We start from the raw sequence: 19,160 nt of genomic DNA, 5'->3' as shown, positions 1-19,160 counted from the left end.
CTGCTACAGCAACACACACCAGCCTTTTCAAGCCATTCTATAGGCATTTCGGCACTGAACTTCTTCAAAATGACCTATCTTTATATTTTACAAACCCAATGCAGGCAGGAATAAGTTTTCAGCGATCAGAGATTGTTTAAGCTGTTTTCCTCCTCGTGTCCTCTGTCTGTTCAAGAGAATTCTTCCTGTGGGCCAAAGCAATCTGCTATAGATTTTTATATTAGTGTACCAAGATGTCATATTCTGTTCAGTCTACATAATATTCATGATTAAAAACAAGTATTTTAGACCAGTGATTCCCAACCAGGAAAAACAGGGGGAGGGGGGATATTTATATAAAAAAAAAACTATTGGAATTAATCTTTTTTCGCCCGTTTATTTTTCAAGGAAAGAAAACATTTTGTAATGCGTGCAAGTTTTATATTTATGTGGTCAGTTTTGCATTCATAATACTTGTATTTTCTTCCAACTTTTTTTTCTTCAGTAAAAATGGTAATGGGGTACTTTAGCCTTATTGATGGGCCTATCAGGTACACAAGACGAAAGTTTGGGAACTTTTCTGGACAGACTGCACTTTTATAGTGTGGATCTTCTGCTGGCTGAATGTGTTTACTTGTAGTTGTGGAGTCTACAATCTATAGGGCCTATATATTGATCCGGGGAAAAAACAAAGTAAACGGACTGTTCCTGTTTTAGCTTTGGATCAATAATGGAGTGACAGAATCACTAAAATTGCATCTTTAGAATATAGAGGAACAGCAAATTTAATATGTTATGGTGGATGTTCTAATATCATAAACGAGACGATCTAGATTTTGGACAGAAACAGCTGAGATGTTTGCACAAGGTCATGATCGAAACACTGACAAGTTTAGCACAAGTCTGGTTATTGTGCTCGAGAGGCTTTCACACATCCCAGACTGAAGTCCGTGGATGGAAGACGCCCATGTATAAAGTCATGGTTTATTATAAATTCATTCATGCATTTGCTGTAGGACACCATTATGGCTGCTGCTGCTGCTGCTTCTTAGCTGTTTTGATGGCGGTCTTACCCAGAGCTTAGATCACTTTCATCGTCTTTCAGGACGTAAAATGAGCTATTAAAACAAAAAAAAAGAGCAAATAAGGTAGAACACATATTATCTTTAGAAGCTATGCATTTTGCATGACTACTGCACTTTTCATCGAAATGCAATAAGAAAAAGAAGAATCCGCTGCTTCCAGTGCCAGGCACATGTTCTTTAGTCTGTTTCTTTAACAGAGCCATAAGAGCTTTTATCAAAGAGATTGCTAAATATTCACCCACAGATTATGCTGTTAATGTATATGTATAAATAAAGTGTACTTCTCTTTTTATCATTCTAATTTGTATAAAAAGGCAGGCAAGTGAGACTATTTTGAATAGATGAGTGTTGAATAAGTTCAGCTTTAACCTCATGACCTCTGCCAGGTTTCTAAACCTCTTTCGTCTCTTCTGTTAATCTCTTTTCTTTATGTATCCCTCATTCTTTTACTACTTCCCTTATATCATCCCCTAAACCAGTGGAATATAGACTTTCAATTCATTTTTACTTTGAAAAGAGTCTTGAATGAAGAATGAAATGCTATTAAATTGCACAGGGATGAACACTTTTCAAAGTCTCCTCATAATTGATATTTCTTTAAAAAGTGAGTATAAATAATTACACCAGACTGGTATTTTTCAAATGAATGTTCATGTGATATGCGTAGACAGCGGCCGGTGTAAACGGCTGGTATTCAGCACTAGATTGTGTGATGTATGTTTGTGTAAATGAGGTCTCTGTCAATGCTTTAACCAGCTGCAGCTAAAATGAATGTTACCTCATTGACATACATTTAACTGGATGTTTGAAGAAAACCACATCAGTGATCAGCATGTGGAGGTCTGTTTGTTTCATTTGGAGAAATGTATCATTAAATTCGTGACATTCTCCTTAGGGATCCATTTTACATGTAATACATTTTTCATTTCACTAATTCACTGTGAAATATTTTCTTTCTCATCTTTTCCAAATGCACATACATACATGCACTCCTGTTTGACCAAATCGGAAATTATGATATTTGTTGATATTTGTACTTGGCGCAAACAGAATATACCATTATTTACTTTTCAGTACATTACCATTCAAAAGTTTAGGGTCAGTAAGATTGTGTTTTCAAGGATCCATTAAATTGATCTAAAGTGACAGTAAAGACATTTATATTGTTACAAAAGATTTATATTTTAAATGAATGATGTCCCTTTTGAACTTTCTATTCATAAAAGAAAAAGTGCATCACGAAGCAGCACAATAGTTTTGAACATTGATAATAATAAATGTTTGTTGAGCAGCAAATCATCATGTTAGAATGATTTCTGACAGATCATGTGAGACTGAAGAGTGAAAATTCAGCTTTGTCATTTTAAAATATCTTACAATGCAAGTTATTTTTAATGTAATATTTCACATTATTACTGTTTTACAGAATTTTGGATCAAATGAATGCAGTCTTCTGAATCTCAAAGACCCTGAACTTTTGATGGATAGAGAAAATGGCATCTGCTGAGAGTAAATGAATGCTTCTGATATTATTTCCTTTTTAGGATTCATGCTACGTTCGACTTTAGAGCTACTAACACAAAGGTTGCAGATTCAGTCTTATGCTGAGGTGATCGCAATCATTTTTTATTACCACTGTGCCCATGAGGTTGATTCAGGGTAACTGTAGGTCCTGTGAATGTGAAACATCTGCCGAAATTATTCCTGTGATAACGCCCAAGGCAAAAGATCAACTAGCTTTATGAGATCAGACAAAAACATTATAATGCTATCCCTCAAATTCTTACAAGGAGGTAATTTCAGCTTTGTGGTCAGGTGTGACAAGGTGTTCATTTTGAGTTTTTTTCATTCTTTAGTTCTGGTTTTGATTGTCATTCTCACTGTAAATGACCATGACTGTAGAAACAACACATCCCAAATGACACTTTAATAAAAGTCTGAAGGAAACGGACTCTTTCTATAATGAATCATTTCAGACAGACGCGAGTTAAACGTTTCAAACACATCACTACATATTCTACATGTATACCTGCTTTTAAACACATCCGTAAATTCGATTGCACTCGACTTTTTCAGAAAGCTCTTTTCTGTGGGCTTCAATGTTTTGGGATAAATATGAAGCACAAAATAGTTCAGATAAAAATGCAACTAAATTTACAAGACACTAGGAATTATTTTCTCAGCATGTTGTCCATATTTCCATTTAGTGGACACGTGAAGTGCCGTTACAATCTAGGGCATATTAAACAAATATGATAATTTGGTTTAGCTCTTTATTTTACATAAAATGGTACAATGAAACCAAAACCCTAACCCTTGTTAGGCCTATTTTGTACACTCACTCTTAAAAAAGCCTGCTAAACAATATCCTTTAGCTCACAGTTCACATTCAGTCTGTCGGTTTATATGGTTACTTGTTTTGTTTATTTCTACACAACATTAACAATATTTAACCTCATACAGTTTAAGCAGAAATGAAGATTAACTGCCTTAGTGCTATGTTAGTTAGAATAGTAATCTGACAACATGAGCCAGCTTTGTGCAATACAGCAAGCAGCTTACAGCAGATAGATAGATAGATAGATAGATAGATAGATAGATAGATAGATAGATAGATAGATAGATAGATAGATAGATAGATAGATAGATAGATAGATAGATAGATAGATAGATAGATAGATAGATAGATAGATAGATAGGGACTGCAAGAGCAATGCACATTACAGTAACAGGCTAACATCAAATGACATCAGGTTGCAGACAAGTTTACTGAAGTTTATTCTAGAAAGAGAAGATACTGACCTGACTGACTATAAGTGCAAATGTAACAATGAAATATTGCTTGATGTTTTGCACTACCGAATATTTTGACCAGAAACAACAACGACGGCTAGGTGTGATGCATTCAGTTTTCAGTTAATATATATTGAGAATATAGAGGTTATAGCTATTTTTAAAAAAAAAACGGTTTACAGAGCCTTTTGAACGGAGAGATTGAATGTATTACAAAAAAACTTCAAGACAATTGTCTGAACTGGCATTCTTCCTTCCATGACAGAGAAAATGATGCCACCTATCAATATCCTGTGGAATTGGTGACATAGTGCAAATGTGGAGGAGTGGATTTGTCGATTTGAGGACTCCTTTTGGTTTCTTCAATGTCATTACAAACATCATCACAAAAAAAGTACACAAAAACGCTTGTTCAGACAATTCAGTTAAACCACAGGTTAAGATAGTGACATCACCCTCTGAATGCATCATCAGATCTGTGATGTTGTTACAAAATCATGCCTCATGGGAATTCTTAAATCTCACCCTCAGTGAAGTGCAAATCATTGTGGGTAGGCAAACATGTTACCAGCTAAATGCTGACACGCTCAAGATGCATATCTACACGTCGGTTTCCCTCTCAATGCCCACATACTTCAATGCATCCGCTTGACTGTACCTAAGAAACAGGAAAAATAAAGTAACGTCACAAAATCATCAATCTCATTAGATTGCATATATGAGTGTTTAACAAAACCTACCTGTAATCAAAAAAGAGCTCTTCTCCTTGTTGTATGGAGCGCTTGGCAAAGATTCCGATGCGGTGATCACCGTTAACCATAACAACTGCAATAATAACCAGTGTCAGACATGATTGATAGCTTCAATTCAGTGTTGTCTTTGCACTTTGATAATTATACGATGAAATAAAATACCTTTTGCGTAACAGTTGGGGTTGACAGAGTGGTTGGCGAATCGTATTTTATTCCCCTTTCGAGTGGCATCCACTACAAAGTCTGGAATAAAATGAAAACACTTGTGAAAACCAATTTATAATATAATATAATATAATATAATATAATATAATATAATATAATATAATATAATATAATATAATATAATGAATCAAGCCAGTACCATTGTTCAAGTTGAACAGAAAGCTGGACATGTACTTGTCATAGATTCTGCCCCTCCGGTCTGCTTCATCCTGGGAAATAAGCTACACACGCGCACACACACACACACACACACACACACACACAATGCATTAATCAGATCACTAAGAATGTAACAGAAGAATCACAGAATCTAATGCTTATTTCCACACACCTCTCCACAGTACTCAGAGATTAACTCGTTCTTCTGGGCTGGCTCTTTGATAAATGTACCCCACCCTGCAACATCAGATGGGGCCAGGAGCAGGTGCTGGCAAACAGGTTAAACAACATTCACATGACTAAAGCATATTCAGTTATTTCACTTTGATTGTCAGCATATACCATACTGGATGAAAACTACATAGATAGATGGATAGATAGCAGTGGTGGACAAAGTAAAAGTAAAAGTAAAAAGTACTGATTGATGCACCACACATATATTTTCTAGCCAGCACTAGTCAGAAGACACACGTGTTGATTATTCAGTGTCACTGAAAAGTAGTTCATTCATACCTTCTTGAGTCCTCTCTGGATGCTGCAGTTCTTGCAGGAGACCTGTTTGCTGTCCCAGTGGTCTGCGGCCCCACAGGTCATGCAGAGGTCAGGGTCACACTCCCGCACCGCCAGGTAACACGGACACTGCTTGGTGTTACATTGAGTCTTGCAGCGACAGCCAGGAAACCGATTCTGACCTAGAACCAAAACACAGAGCAAAACTAGGTCAGAGTGACCTGTGAATGTTTGAGATGTAACTAAAATAAAATAAATAAATGTTCAAAATGACATAATTTGAGCGAAGGTCAAAATGTTATGGGGACTTTTTAAAGAAAGTGTTTAATTTCTTCACCGCAATGCATCACTAGTGATCTGATGTTGTTTTGTTGTCGCCCCCTAGTGGTGTGCAGATATTAAGGAACTCATTACTCATGTCTATACTTCACGTATTTGCATGTGTGTGCATGTTCATTTGTGTTGAACTCACACTCTCGATTGCACAGGCAGAATTTCTCACAAAAGTTTTGTGTCACCACACACGGACAGGAGCTATCACACGGGTGCTCGGGGTGGTCACATGGCTGATAATTGTACACTTGATTGGATGAGTTGTCTGCACAACAAACAGGGAGATAAAGAAGAGTAATAACCAAGGCTTCCATGCAATTTGAACAAAGATATTCCATTATGTTTCCAGTCACTTGTGATTTCTGCATAAAGATAAAAAAAATAAAAAACATTTCTAACATTAACAGAGATAAATAAATGCTGCAAATTGTTGTTCACTGTTATTTCATAATACCTAATGCATTAACTAATAACTGTTACATTTGTTTAACCTATTGTAAAACGTTACTGCAATTTTGTATATTCAATAAGTATATGTAGTAGAATTTAATATTTTAGAACTGAATTATATTGACTACAGATAATAGGCCTTTTGCCATGTTGTATAAGCTTACAATGTAATGCACATAAACAAAACAGACCATTAATTTAATAATTGCAATAATTTGTCTGACTACTAATCGCCGGGCATAATGTCATAATCGCCCCAACTATAGAAGTCTCCATGACTTTTCCTTCTGTTTGTCCATTCCTGAACCTGCCAAGCCACTGAAACCACGTCTCAGTCTGGTGTTTCAGTTGAGAGTCTTACCTTTCTTCAGCTGTATCTTTGCCCATAATCTATCAAAAAAACAAAAACACTGTTGAACTCTAGTGTTCGTATTTTGTATCTTCGTATGTTCGTATCTTACTACAGCATGAATCTGATTGGCAGGTGAAGGTGGAGAGTGTGTGAACATCTTGCCTGTGCTTTCGTTTTTTCTTCTGAGGTGAGATCCCACCATCCTCCAGGGGAACACGGTGAACCAGCATCTCTTTCACTGCAAACTCGTAGACCTGACACGAACACACAAGAGACATAAGCACAGACAGAGCATTGCAACATGTACATTCCCCCACACACACCGCAACACTTAATGGGCGTTAGTCAGTACTTTGAAACCCAACTGAGACGTAACCACTCATTATCATGTTGATCTTTGCCATATGAGCTCTCACACACACACACACACACACACACACACACACACACACACACACACACACACACACACACACACACACACACACACACACACACACACACACACACACACACACACACACACACACACACACACACACACACACACACACACACACACACACACACACACACACACACACACACACACACACACACACACACACACACACACACACACACACACACAAAACAAGGCTCTTCTAGAAAAAGAATTTATGAATTCCCTAAATAAAAGAAAAACACACGATTTGAGGTAATCACATTTCCAGTTAGCCAAACCACATGTCTTTCTGGGAAAAACTCACAGGCACACATGCACACAGCCCTACATTTAAACAGTCTTTGCTTTTGAGTAAATTCTGTAGAACTTTCTGCACTTTCAATATAATTGCATTCACTTTAAATCTGCAGTAATGTACTCCTTTACAAAGGTACATCCTCAAACAAGCATGATTTGCTTATAAAACTTATAGCAAAAGTTACATATTTGACCACCTGTTCTTTGTCATTTTTGAACATACCTCTCTACACGTCTTGGTGCCAATCAGTCGTGCAATAGAGCAGAAGTTGTTGTAATATGTGCCGCGCAGGACTCTAAACAGAGACTCCTCTGCTCCGCCCCACTGAGGAGGCGGCTTGGACTCCTCTGCTCCTTCCTCTCCTGGTCTCAGTTTGGTGGGACTGGGACACTGAGAGTTACTCTCTGACACACGAACATTCACACAGGTAAATGTGAGGTTTTTATCCAGCAATTATTTGAAGTATAAATCTGTATCATTATAAATGCTCTGGTGCAATACAGTCAAACAACTATGGAAGCTTGTTTCCGCCACAGAATAAAACATTTTAAAAGATAACTGCGACTTTTTCATCTCACAATTGCGAGTTTACATCTTTATTCAGAATTGCGTGATATAAAGTCGCAATTGTGTCTTATAAAGTCAGAATTGCGAGATATTAACTCTCAATTCTGAGAAAAAATGTCAGAATTGTGACATAAAAAGTTGCAATAACCTTTTTTCTTTTTTTATTCTATGGCGGAAACAAGCTTCCATTTACAACTCACCTCAATGGGACAAGAGTTCTTTTTTTTTATTATGGCAATTCTATTTTTAGCAATGGGAAGTTTGTTATTTTGGTCTTTATTAACCCTTTATCCACTGTGACTGTACATTAAGGTGTGGATATGCACATTTTGTTTTGTATGTTTGTGTTTATGCACACTGGTGTGTGTACCTGAGGAGCTGGTATCGTGGTCGCTGTCTCCTTCTTTTCCCTCCTCACCGGAGCCTGTGCGGCCACATGAACTTGAGGGGCGGGGCTGTCGGCGTCGATGCCGGGGCCTTTGAGACCTCAGTATGTTTAGATCAGCAAACTCTTTTGCCCCTTTCTGTGACCAAAGAAGGGTGAAAGATAAAGATTATTAATCAGTAAATAGGTTCTAATTCAATTATAAATTGACAGTAAAGTCATGAAATCGTTAGAAAACTGTACCTGCAGCAGGAAGCAGTCCAGTCCACAGGGCTCTGTCTCCATTCGGATCTCTTTATTCTTCCTCTTATATACATTAGGAGATGCATGGAAAGCTGAGCACAAACAACATGAACGTTTCATTTATGTCCATTCTGAGAGATTCGATCACAAGTGGACGGCACTAAATACAGTGGCCCAAAACCCCATTTGGAGGCAAAAACATGTGTGACTACATCACATTTGTAGTATAAATCTTGGCTGACCACTTGTGATCAGATCATTTGAGACTAACTTTAATGGCTGTTTTAAACAGCTATCTGTATGTTTGATTCACTGATCAAGACTGTACAATATGACAATAAAACATCAAAATAATTTGCATTGCAGACTAGAGAAGAACATTATAATGTCTTACGGTGCAAGAAGCAGTCGTATTTAAAGCAGCGGCGACAGAAAAGTGTATGAAAAGAGTGCAGACTTTGCTCTCTCTGAACAGATTTGGCAAAGGGACCGTCTATGCTGGGCGTGCAGAGAGGAGGTAACTTCACAGGGCTGGACGGCTCCAGGAGATCCTTATACCTGCAAGAGAGAAAAATACAGTTACATTATTACTTGCAATAGCAGCAAAACAAAATTGCAAATCTAAAACTGCATGAACGCGTGATATTCAGAGCATCAGGACGTCATGAGCTGTATATGAAAACGTGGGGTCCCTTTCTCGCCCTGACTGAGAATGTATCATGAAATGAGAAATGCTAATCTACATTTAGACTGTTCAAAAGTTTGGGGTCTCATGTTCACTAAGGCTGCATTTATTTGATTTGAAAAATACAGTAAATAATATTGTAAAATATTATTACAACTTAAGATAACCGTTTTCTATTTGAATATATTTGAATATATTGAATATTTGAATTTTCAGCATCATTACTCAAAAAACCTTTATTATTATTATCATCAATGTTGAAAACAGTTGTGCTGCTTAATATTATTATGGAAACCATGATTCGTATTTTAAGGATTATTTGATGAATAGCAAGTTCAAAAGAACAGCATTTATTTGAAGTATAAATCTGTATCATTATAAATGTCTTTACTGTCACTTTTGATAATTGTATGCATCATTGATCATTTGACAATAAAAGTATTCACGAAATAAAGACTTACTGACCCCTAATCTTTGAATGGTAGTGTATGTGGGAGAACAGTGCATTATATGAGGATTTAGAGTCTGTGAATCAATTTGTCCTAGTGTCCTATTTTTATGGTGTCAAAGATCAGTAGATACTTTTAGCATTAGTTCACCCAAAAAATTAAGGGTAACACTTTCCTTAAAGCCTACTTACTGACCCTCGTGTTGTTCAAAAAACATGATTAACAGCCGTGGTCACTAGTATGAACTGTAATTTTGTGTGTAATTTATATTTTGTATGTGTATTCAATGTATTTTTTGTTCCAAGAAAAAAAACAGAAATAATGTTTGGGGTGAATAAAATGATCACAGAATATTCTGTTATGGATGACCTGTCCCTTTAAAGTACTGAATTAGTTCTACAATAACAAATCAGGGCATTTAATACAACTCTCGCCCACAGATTTCCCCCAGCCAGCGGAAAGAAATAAAATGAGCACAGCTGGTGGAATGAACAATGATGACATGAAACGGTAAACAGTTGGATGATAATGCAGACTGTGACGGGTTTTTGTTTCCACTGCTGCTGCGAGGGCTGCACAGCCAGCTGACAGCACAGCCAGAGGAGCTTCCCATGAACCTTCATTTACCACGGCTTTAAACTGGCATGACATATTCTTTCCTACTCAAGTGAAGAATGTGCATGCATGTTAGGTTTGCCATTATGGTTGTATAAGCTTGTTGAATAAAGCTTATTTGGGGGGACTGCATTGTTCACATTGTGTGCAACTTTGAGATTAAATCAAAATAAGTTAAACTGAAATGAATTGGATTTAACTGGACTGAACTGAAAATCCATCTAAAACAAGCTCTCCTGTTTGTCCAAATAATGGAAGACAGGGGAGTGTTCAGAATCAGAAAAGAAAGAAACATTTGAAAAGAGTTATTAAAATACACAGTTCACATTTACATATACTAAAGTTTCACTATTAAAGAGATCAGATGTTGACACATGTCGTGGGATCGGCACACATGCTCTACATGTTGCACATTTTGGAGAGGCAGGTTTGAATCCGGCCTGCTTCACATTCTAAACTCATTACTTTATAAAAGGGAAGTCTAAACACACACACACACACACACACACACACACAAAAAGAGTTCAGATGTTCAATAGTGTGGCCTACTTGTTCTTCAGCTCCTCCATGGTGCCTTTGTATGGAAACATGGACGCAATAGCTGTGAAAATCTTGTCGTGAGGAATCTTCTTATTGGTGGACAGCTCTCTTCCTGGTGATGGAAAAGCATTAATAAAATCAGCATTGTCCGGAATTTGACTTATAAAGTAAAAGCAGATTAGTGTTGAAGTGTGTGTGTGTGCATGTTTCCCCTGCTGTGGCGTAAGGGTCAGTGTGTACTGGGATTCTGGCCTAAAACAAACTGAGTGAACAAACAGGTTTACCCAGCTCTCACAGGGAATAGAGGTGACGCTCAGAGCAAACAATTGCACGCAGACACAGACACACTGATGGGCAACACATGTGCGTTCTAGTCTATTTGTTGTTCAACCAGTGAAATTCAACTGCAAACTGTCTAAATGAAATAATTTAAACAAACAAATAATAGCTTTATCCAATTTGATTTGATTTATTTTTTCTGTTCAAAACCAACTCACCTTCAGCAGTGCTCCTCTTTCTCTTGAAGAAGCCAACTATTGACTCCTCTGGTCCTTCTGCAGCACTTTTCTGCATGCCTTGCTCATCCTCCTCCTCCTCCTTATTCTCTGCTCTCTCTCTGGGCTCTTCCTCCTCTTCTTCCTCTGGGTCTGAGTATTGGCTCAATGCCTCCACCAGCTCCTTAAAGATCTCATCGTTTATGAATCCTCCCTCTGTTATCAAGGTACAAGATACTTATGTACACCACACTGCCGGTCTAACATTCACAAACATATGAAATATTGATATCACAACTGGAACAGCATTACATTACTACTGAAAAGTTTAGGTTACTATTGAAAAAAATGCTGAACTTTTTATTCATCAAAGAAAATGTTACGCAGCACAACCGTTTTCAAAATTAATAATAAGAAGAAATATTAGACTGATTTCTGAAGGATCATGTGATACTGATGACTGGAGTAATGATGTTGAAAATTCAGCTTTGATTCACAGGAATAAACTGTATTTTAATCGAAAACAGTTCATTTAAATTGTAATAATATTTCACAATATGAGTGTTTTTATTGTATTTTCCATCAAAAAATGCAGCCCAAACTTTTGATGGTAGTATATGTTAGGATTAAGTGGTTGAATAACATGGTAATAACTGTCAAATCATTTTATAGCCATTTTTATTGAAACTTATTCACTTTCTTTACTCTTGCGTCTTTAAACTTTACTTCTTGCGTTCAGGTCTTTCTAGAAGAGATTCAGTCCAGTTCTAGTGACGCCTCTGGTAATGGGTGTAAATACGTACGGTATTTTGTGATGCTCACCTCTGTCACCATGCACCCCGTCATAATTGTCAATAAGCTCTTCCAGGAAAGCCTCATCCTGCTCCAACACCTCGTCTCCCATGTAGGGGATATTATGCAGAAACGTCTCATCTTCCACCTCAGAAATAAAAAGGGGGAAAAGACGTTAGGAAGAAGGCTGTGATTTTTCACTGCATTAGTGAGTTTTTTAAATGAGAGAGAAATGCACGCTATTGTAAATGTGTATTGCGAGTGGGTGTTTTTGTATATGCCTATATTTGTGCCTGTAAGCGAGTGTAGGCGTTTAAAGACGCACATCCTCCTCTACCTGAGAGATGATTTCAAAAACACATGCTTAGGGCTGTCAGAACATGTGAATGCGCTGCTGCAGGGTGACCTACTTTCAAAATGACCAGTGCCATAAAATGATGCTTTTCTCTCTCCTTCTTATTCTGCAGACGCAGGCTGCTAATGGTGATCACGATTGAGTGCTTTTAATGTGTTAATGTGTGTGTGTGTGTTTATTGTCCACATCCAGTACCATGAAGTTCTGCTGCAAAGGGGACCAGGAGTACATGAATGGTATCCCAGCAACAGTTGTCAAGGGACGCATGGCAACTGCCTGGTTCGGAAAGGACGGAAAGCCAAACTCTACCATGCACAACTGTGATCGGAAAAGAAAAGAAACACAGGAAAACAGATGATAAGTCAAAGTGTCACACAAAACTATTAGAGAACTGTTATATACTGTTATATATATTTATTAGCCAATGTAATTTGAAAATATAAATTTTATATTAGTTGAATTTGAATTTTTCTCAGATTACAAACAGATCACTGAATAAAAATAAATAATGATCTACTATTAAAGGAAATTTTCACCCCAAAATTTTAATTCTGTAATAATTTACCATCATGCTAATGCAAACCGAAATTACTTACTTTATCAGGAAAACAAAAAAAAGAAATGTTAAAATTCTACGCTGCTGAGCAAATACAAGAATTTGTTCACCTTAGTCAAAATAACATGCATAAAGTATTGTTGCTGCAAGAATATATTAAAACCCCTATAGCAGATCTCTACAGGTGGCACTGGGGAGGAGGAGGGGTAAACAGAAGTCTTCATAATCGTGCAGCAGCGAGATCGCAGGCTAGGGTATGAAATATATGTGGTTACGTGGATTAGGAAGTACGCCTGGTTGGCTGATGCCACTGCGCTAGTCCGCTAGAGGAACAAATCAGTGCACGGTATTCATGACTTAACTATGTAATTAGACCAGTTTTGTGTACTAGATCAACTGATTCATTGAAAAGATTCACAATTCATAAATGTTTCTCTCATAAACATGGTAATGAGATCAAAGGTGGATATCAAAAGTGTTAGAGACTTGTCTGTTCATCACTCAAAGCTTGTATGGCTTCAGAAGAAAAATAATGCACTAATCATACAGAACATTTATGATACCTATAAAACTTTTATAGGGGGGGGGTCATACTAGAACGACATGAAGGTGAGTAAATAATGAAAGTTTAAATTTTGGGGGTGAACTATCCCTTTAAAATATTACACCAAATCAGTGATACAAACTACTAGATAGAAGAATCAAACTGGGTACAAATGTGTACTAGTGGATATACATTTGCAATTGTGATTTGTGATCATAATCCACTAATCAAAAAAATATTGGGTTTGGTGTATCTAAAGAACTTAAAGTATGGTATTGTTTTGCAGAGCTGTTGCATGCAGGATCCAGCTGTGCTGGTATGTGGAGCAGTCTCTCTGTTTTCCACACAGAACTAAGCTTTGAGGTGCCTGCCGACTGCTTTTATTGTGGATATCACAGGAGTTTTAGATATTGAGCGCTCACTTGGCAAACATACAAATACATTTTTGGCAACAGAGCAATTTTAGAAAGTGAAAAGAAAATCCCACTTTGCTGCATTTTTACCGGTCTACTGGTAATATTTGCCTGGACTAATTAATTAGAGGTTAACTGTGCCACAGTCAGTCCATTAATAACATCATTAAGTTGATCTAAACACTTGTCAGGTAGGATATGATAAAGTGGGTACTGCAGGAAATAAGAAGGCAAACTGTGGCACCTGATCTTGAGTCATTACTGGCATTTTGTTTGAATAAATTAGGTTTGGAAAATTGTATTGATTCAGCTCATAAATCAGCTACAGGGGACAGTCTTGTGCTGAATTAGCAGCAGGTTCAATTCACTGTAAAGCGATCTAGTGTCATAGAGCAGATGCAGGATGACTGACAGCGGTTAGTGGTAGTCAAGGTCCCCGGCTGTGTCATTCTTGCCTTTTTGTTGGGAAGAGAGGTTGTGGACAGAGGAATGGACTGGATTCGGAGCTTGGACCATTCCTCATTCAGCAGCTCAGTTCTTCCTTCAATCTTAAGGCGATTCGACTGGAATAGAGCCTGAGAAAAACACACACACACACACACACACACAAAGACTCAGCCTAAGAGTTACAAAGACTGAATTACATGCATTGGAAGATACATTTACGAAATTAGAACGGCATAGAAAAATATTGAGAAAAATAAAAGAAAGTAGAATGGTGAAAAAATCTAAAAGATATGCACTACCGTTCAAGTTTGTGGTATGTAAAAATGTTTCTGTTTTTGAAAGAAGTCTCTTATGCTCATCAAAGCTGCATTTATTAAATCAAAAATACATTAAAAAACAGTAATATTATTACAATGTAAAATAACTGTTTTCTATTTGAATATATTTTAAAATGTAATTTATTCCTGTGATGGCAAAGCTGAATTTTCAGCATCATTACTCCAGTCTTCAGTGTCACATGATCCTTCAGAAATCAGTCTAAATATGAGGATTTGCTGCTCAAGAAACATTTAGTATTATTATCAATGGTGAAAACATCTGTGTTACGGTGTATGTAGGCAGGAAGACGAAGACACAGAAGAATAAGGTTCCAACACAAAAGTTCACTTTTCATCTAATCCCCAAAAGGTAACATCAGAACAGGTAGCAGGACACTCACACTCACACTCACACTCACACTCAGTATAACGGTGACCGGACAAGGAGTGTAGGTGAAGGAACAACTTAAGTAGTAAACTCAAACGAGGATAATTAATCAAACACAGCTGACGCATTTGAACTAATAATGACGGTAACCAAGGAGATGGATGAGTGGCGGGAATCTGAACAAGGAAGACACGTGACAAATAAAAACAAACTGAAAGTCCATGAAAACGAAACTAAACTGAATGGTGACAGAAAGCCCCCTCCGGCAAGGTGCGACTTTGCGCCATAACAGAACGAAGACAGAGGGAGGTATGGGGGGGTGCATGGGGAGTTCCAGAGGAGGGCGAGGATGTGGCGAAGGGCTGATGATAGCAGGACGACGAGACCCAGATGGTACATGTGGAGGAAGTCTGAGCCAGAGTTCTACATAGCCGACAGTCCACGGCAGAGACGAAGGCAGGAGGAGCCAAGATGTGGTAGTTGTGGCTGTCGATTTCTGGGAGTTGTGGCTGTCGATGACCAACGAAGACGAGTGCCCCGGATCCGAAGGTGCAGACGGAGGGCCGCTGGAGGAGCTGAGCGACATCGCTGGTGCTAGAGACCCAGGCAATGTCACGGCGACGAGCATCATAGGTTGAGCCAGAGTACCCGAGGACTGGGGTGATGCCGTTGAGACTGAGGACTGATGCTGATGGGAGGAAGGAGCCCACTGCAGCCGTAGGGGAGAAGGGACGGAGCGCAACGGATGTCTGTGGCGTAGGTAGGGCGATGACTGACCAAGGGGGAGCTGGTGAGACGAGGGAACCCGGTGGAGTCACTATGCCGAGGGTCCCTAGTGGAGCCGAAGGTGGAAGGAGCCAGGATGGAGCCGACAGGTCACCAAGCCGAGATGGAGTGAAGGGATCTGAGGCCGGAGGCAGAGCCGCAGGATCCTCTAGTGCTGGCGCTGCTGATGGTTGCTCGAACTGCGGCTTGACGTCCTGGTAGGGCATCTCCAGAGATGGCGCAGGGCTGCAAGCTTCTAGCAGTGATAGGGCTGGAGGACTCAACTTTCTAGGCGATGGTGAACTCTGTCCTCTTAGCCTCAGGCTCTGGCTCACACGTCACGACGGGTGGTCCCTCAACGTTTGCGGGGGGCTCTCACGCATTCTCCGTGGTTTTCAGGTTCTCGACGTCGAGAGGGCAGATGACGGCAAGACGAAAAAACCGAGCAGAAAAAGAAAGAAAGCCTGTGCTCTCCTGAGCCACCTTGAGGAACTTAGCGTTCCAATCCATGTTTGGTCCGGTCATCTGTTACGGTGTATGTAGGCAGGAAGAAGAAGACACCGAAGAATGAGGTTTCAACACAAAGTTTACTTTTCATCTAATCCCCAACAGGTAGGTGCAGGTAAAGGAACAACTTAAGTAGTAAACTCAAACGAGGATAATAAATCAAACACAGCTGACGCATATGAACTAATAAGGATGGTAACCAAGGAGATGGATGAGTAATGGCGGTAATCTGAACAAAGACACGTGACAAATTAAAACAAACTGAAAGTCCATGAAACAAAATAAACTGAATGGAATGGTGACAATCTGTATAATTTTTTTTCAGAATCTTTGATGAATAGAATGTTGTTTTTTTTAAAGGAATTTATTGAAATAGAAATCTTTTGTAACATTATAGATGTCTTTACTGTCACTTTTTATCTATTTAATGCATCTATGCTGAAAAAAGTATTAATTTCTTTTAAAAAAAATTTTTTTGAACAGTAGTGTATAACAAACTTTGTGATAAGTGAGAAAAGAAAAATACAGAATAAAATATAGTGAGAGGTCTGACAGAGTAAAAGTAAGAAGAGTAAAAAAAAAAAAAGCAACTGCAAAAGGCCTTCTACCTTGACCTCCTCAGCTTTGCGGAAGCGTTTCAACTGTCTTAATCTCATGTACTCAGACTTGACTCTCTTCTTCCATTCCAGCAGACTGCGGGGAGGCTTTGCAGTGCAGGACCGGGGACCTGACACCTCCTCCATCGCAGGAGCAATGCTTATGTATGTAATAAAAAAACATATAGTTTAGCTCACATTCAGAAAACACTGACATAAAGCTGGAAAAAACTGAATGTTTAAGGATTTTATAAAATGTACAACAAATACAAGTTAGGATGTAAAATAAAATATTTAAAATTCATTACTGTCTAAAATTTCTGTCCAAAATGTATGATACATTACACAATGTGTGTGTGTGTGTGTGTGTGTGTGTGTGTGTGTGTGTGTGTGTGTGTGTGTGTTTAATTAATTAATATATATATATATATTTGAAATGTGGTCACTTATTAATAGTTAGTAAGGTAATTGTTATATTTAGGTATTGGGTAGGATTAAGGGATGTAGAATATGATCATGCAGAATAAGGCATTAATATGTGCTTTTTAAGTACTAATAAACAGCCAATATCCTAGTAATATTTATGCAAATAAGCAACCAGTTAATAGTGATAATTGGACCCTAACCAAGTTACCAGAAATTTCAGTCCAAAAAATATATATTTAAATTGTAAATACATATAATAATTGTGCATAAAATGTATTCATATTTATTCGCATGATTCTATATCTTCATCTTCATGTGAAACATATTCTCTGGGATGTGATAAACAGCACCTTCCAGAAGGGTTCCCGTCAGAAGTGACTCATTCTCTTTCACAGACACACACACACTCAAGGGACCTATAAATCGCATTCATGACTCAAACTTTATCATTCAGTAGTGACTCGACATAGGACTCACTCACTGCCCCCTGCAGTTCACAAAACACAACTAGCATTCCGCATTATACACCATTTAAAGGTCTCCAATTCAGATTAGTACTTAAGATTGACGAAACTCGATAATCACTTAATTTAAATGGCAAAAACGCGTTGGCTGTCAGAGAGCAGAACTGGTTATGCAAACAGCATCCAAGTGACACTGCACTAAAAAACACGCGCTCCTCGCGCGTACACACTGGAAGTGGGCGTGTCTCTCTCGCGAGCTCATTTCACCACGGTGCGGATAAGTGCGTAGTACACTTTTCACCATTTCTTAACCTTCAAATACTGTTTTCTCGAACTTTCGAGAAACTAAAATGAAATATGAAAGGTTTGAAAATTAATAACGTAAGGCTACACGGGCCACGAGCGAAAGCGTTCATAATGAAGGACGCTAAGCGTCAACAACGCCACACGTTGAAAATATTTGCACGAGACGCTGTGAAGCAAACGATACACGCCGAGACGATTTAAACATGTCGTGCGCACGTGGTCTTTCTCTCTCGCACATGCTGGATAACGATACTTATTATCGCTGTCGCAGTTTGAAATACCTTAAGAGTCCCTGGCTTCTCCTTCCTTTAAATCCTCGCGAATCAGCTTCGGCTTCAAGTGCGCAGCAAAGAAGTCCGCGTGCCCAAAAACAAACGTCCTATAGTGAAAAACGGTGTCCTGGCTACCGACCCACTGCAGATATCGGTGCCAGAATGTTTGTGTTGACGAGCGCAGGGGATGTGAGGATTCCTCGGTCGTCCGTGAGCATGTCGAGATTGTAGTTGTACAGTTAAGAGCTGCGCACTTGGTTGGCACGGTCAAAGCACAGGGTGACGTCTTTATTATGAACATACTCCAGCTCTCTTTGGCTGGACCACAGGCTGCGAGTGCACTGTGGAGGAAATTAATAATGCAACTTATTTTCTGAATAATTAAGATACTAAATACAAACATATGCATGAGCTCTGACATTTAATTGTCAGAATTTAAAATGATAATTAACCGAATGATAATAATGATTATATATGTTTATATTTATTATTATTATTATTATTAGTAGTAGTAGTAGTAGTAGTAGTAGTAGACCCTAAAAGCGTGCTTTATTACAATACTTTTTTTTTTTTTTTAAGTATTTTAAATATGAAAGTGCTGGTGACAAAAAAACGGCTGCCATATAAACCATTTAAGTAAGTAATGTGCTTTA

At 38.3% G+C, this 19,160-nt stretch overlaps 1 protein-coding gene across 1 annotated transcript; it reads right to left on the bottom strand.

The window, feature by feature from the left end:
• Positions 1 to 2,669: 2,669 nt before the first annotated feature.
• ezh1 (enhancer of zeste 1 polycomb repressive complex 2 subunit) lies at positions 2,670 to 18,857 on the bottom strand. Its single transcript, XM_084120706.1, has 20 exons — positions 18,517 to 18,857; positions 17,052 to 17,199; positions 14,475 to 14,594; positions 12,702 to 12,824; positions 12,182 to 12,299; positions 11,363 to 11,575; positions 10,875 to 10,977; positions 8,971 to 9,134; positions 8,577 to 8,668; positions 8,319 to 8,472; positions 7,604 to 7,785; positions 6,801 to 6,892; positions 6,648 to 6,676; positions 5,976 to 6,101; positions 5,507 to 5,685; positions 5,166 to 5,261; positions 4,974 to 5,055; positions 4,772 to 4,852; positions 4,598 to 4,682; positions 2,670 to 4,515 (listed from the first exon to the last, which is right to left on the bottom strand). Exons 2-20 carry the CDS (start codon positions 17,184 to 17,186, stop codon positions 4,458 to 4,460), a joined length of 2,232 nt encoding a protein of 743 aa, XP_083976832.1. The 5' UTR covers positions 17,187 to 17,199; positions 18,517 to 18,857; the 3' UTR covers positions 2,670 to 4,457.
• Between the last annotated feature and the right edge of the window lie 303 nt (positions 18,858 to 19,160).

This window comes from Abramis brama (genome assembly GCF_963993115.1).
Source record: "Abramis brama genome assembly, chromosome: 1".
NCBI classification, from domain to species: domain Eukaryota; kingdom Metazoa; phylum Chordata; class Actinopteri; order Cypriniformes; family Leuciscidae; genus Abramis; species Abramis brama.
This window is presented reverse-complemented; position numbering and strand designations above follow the sequence as displayed.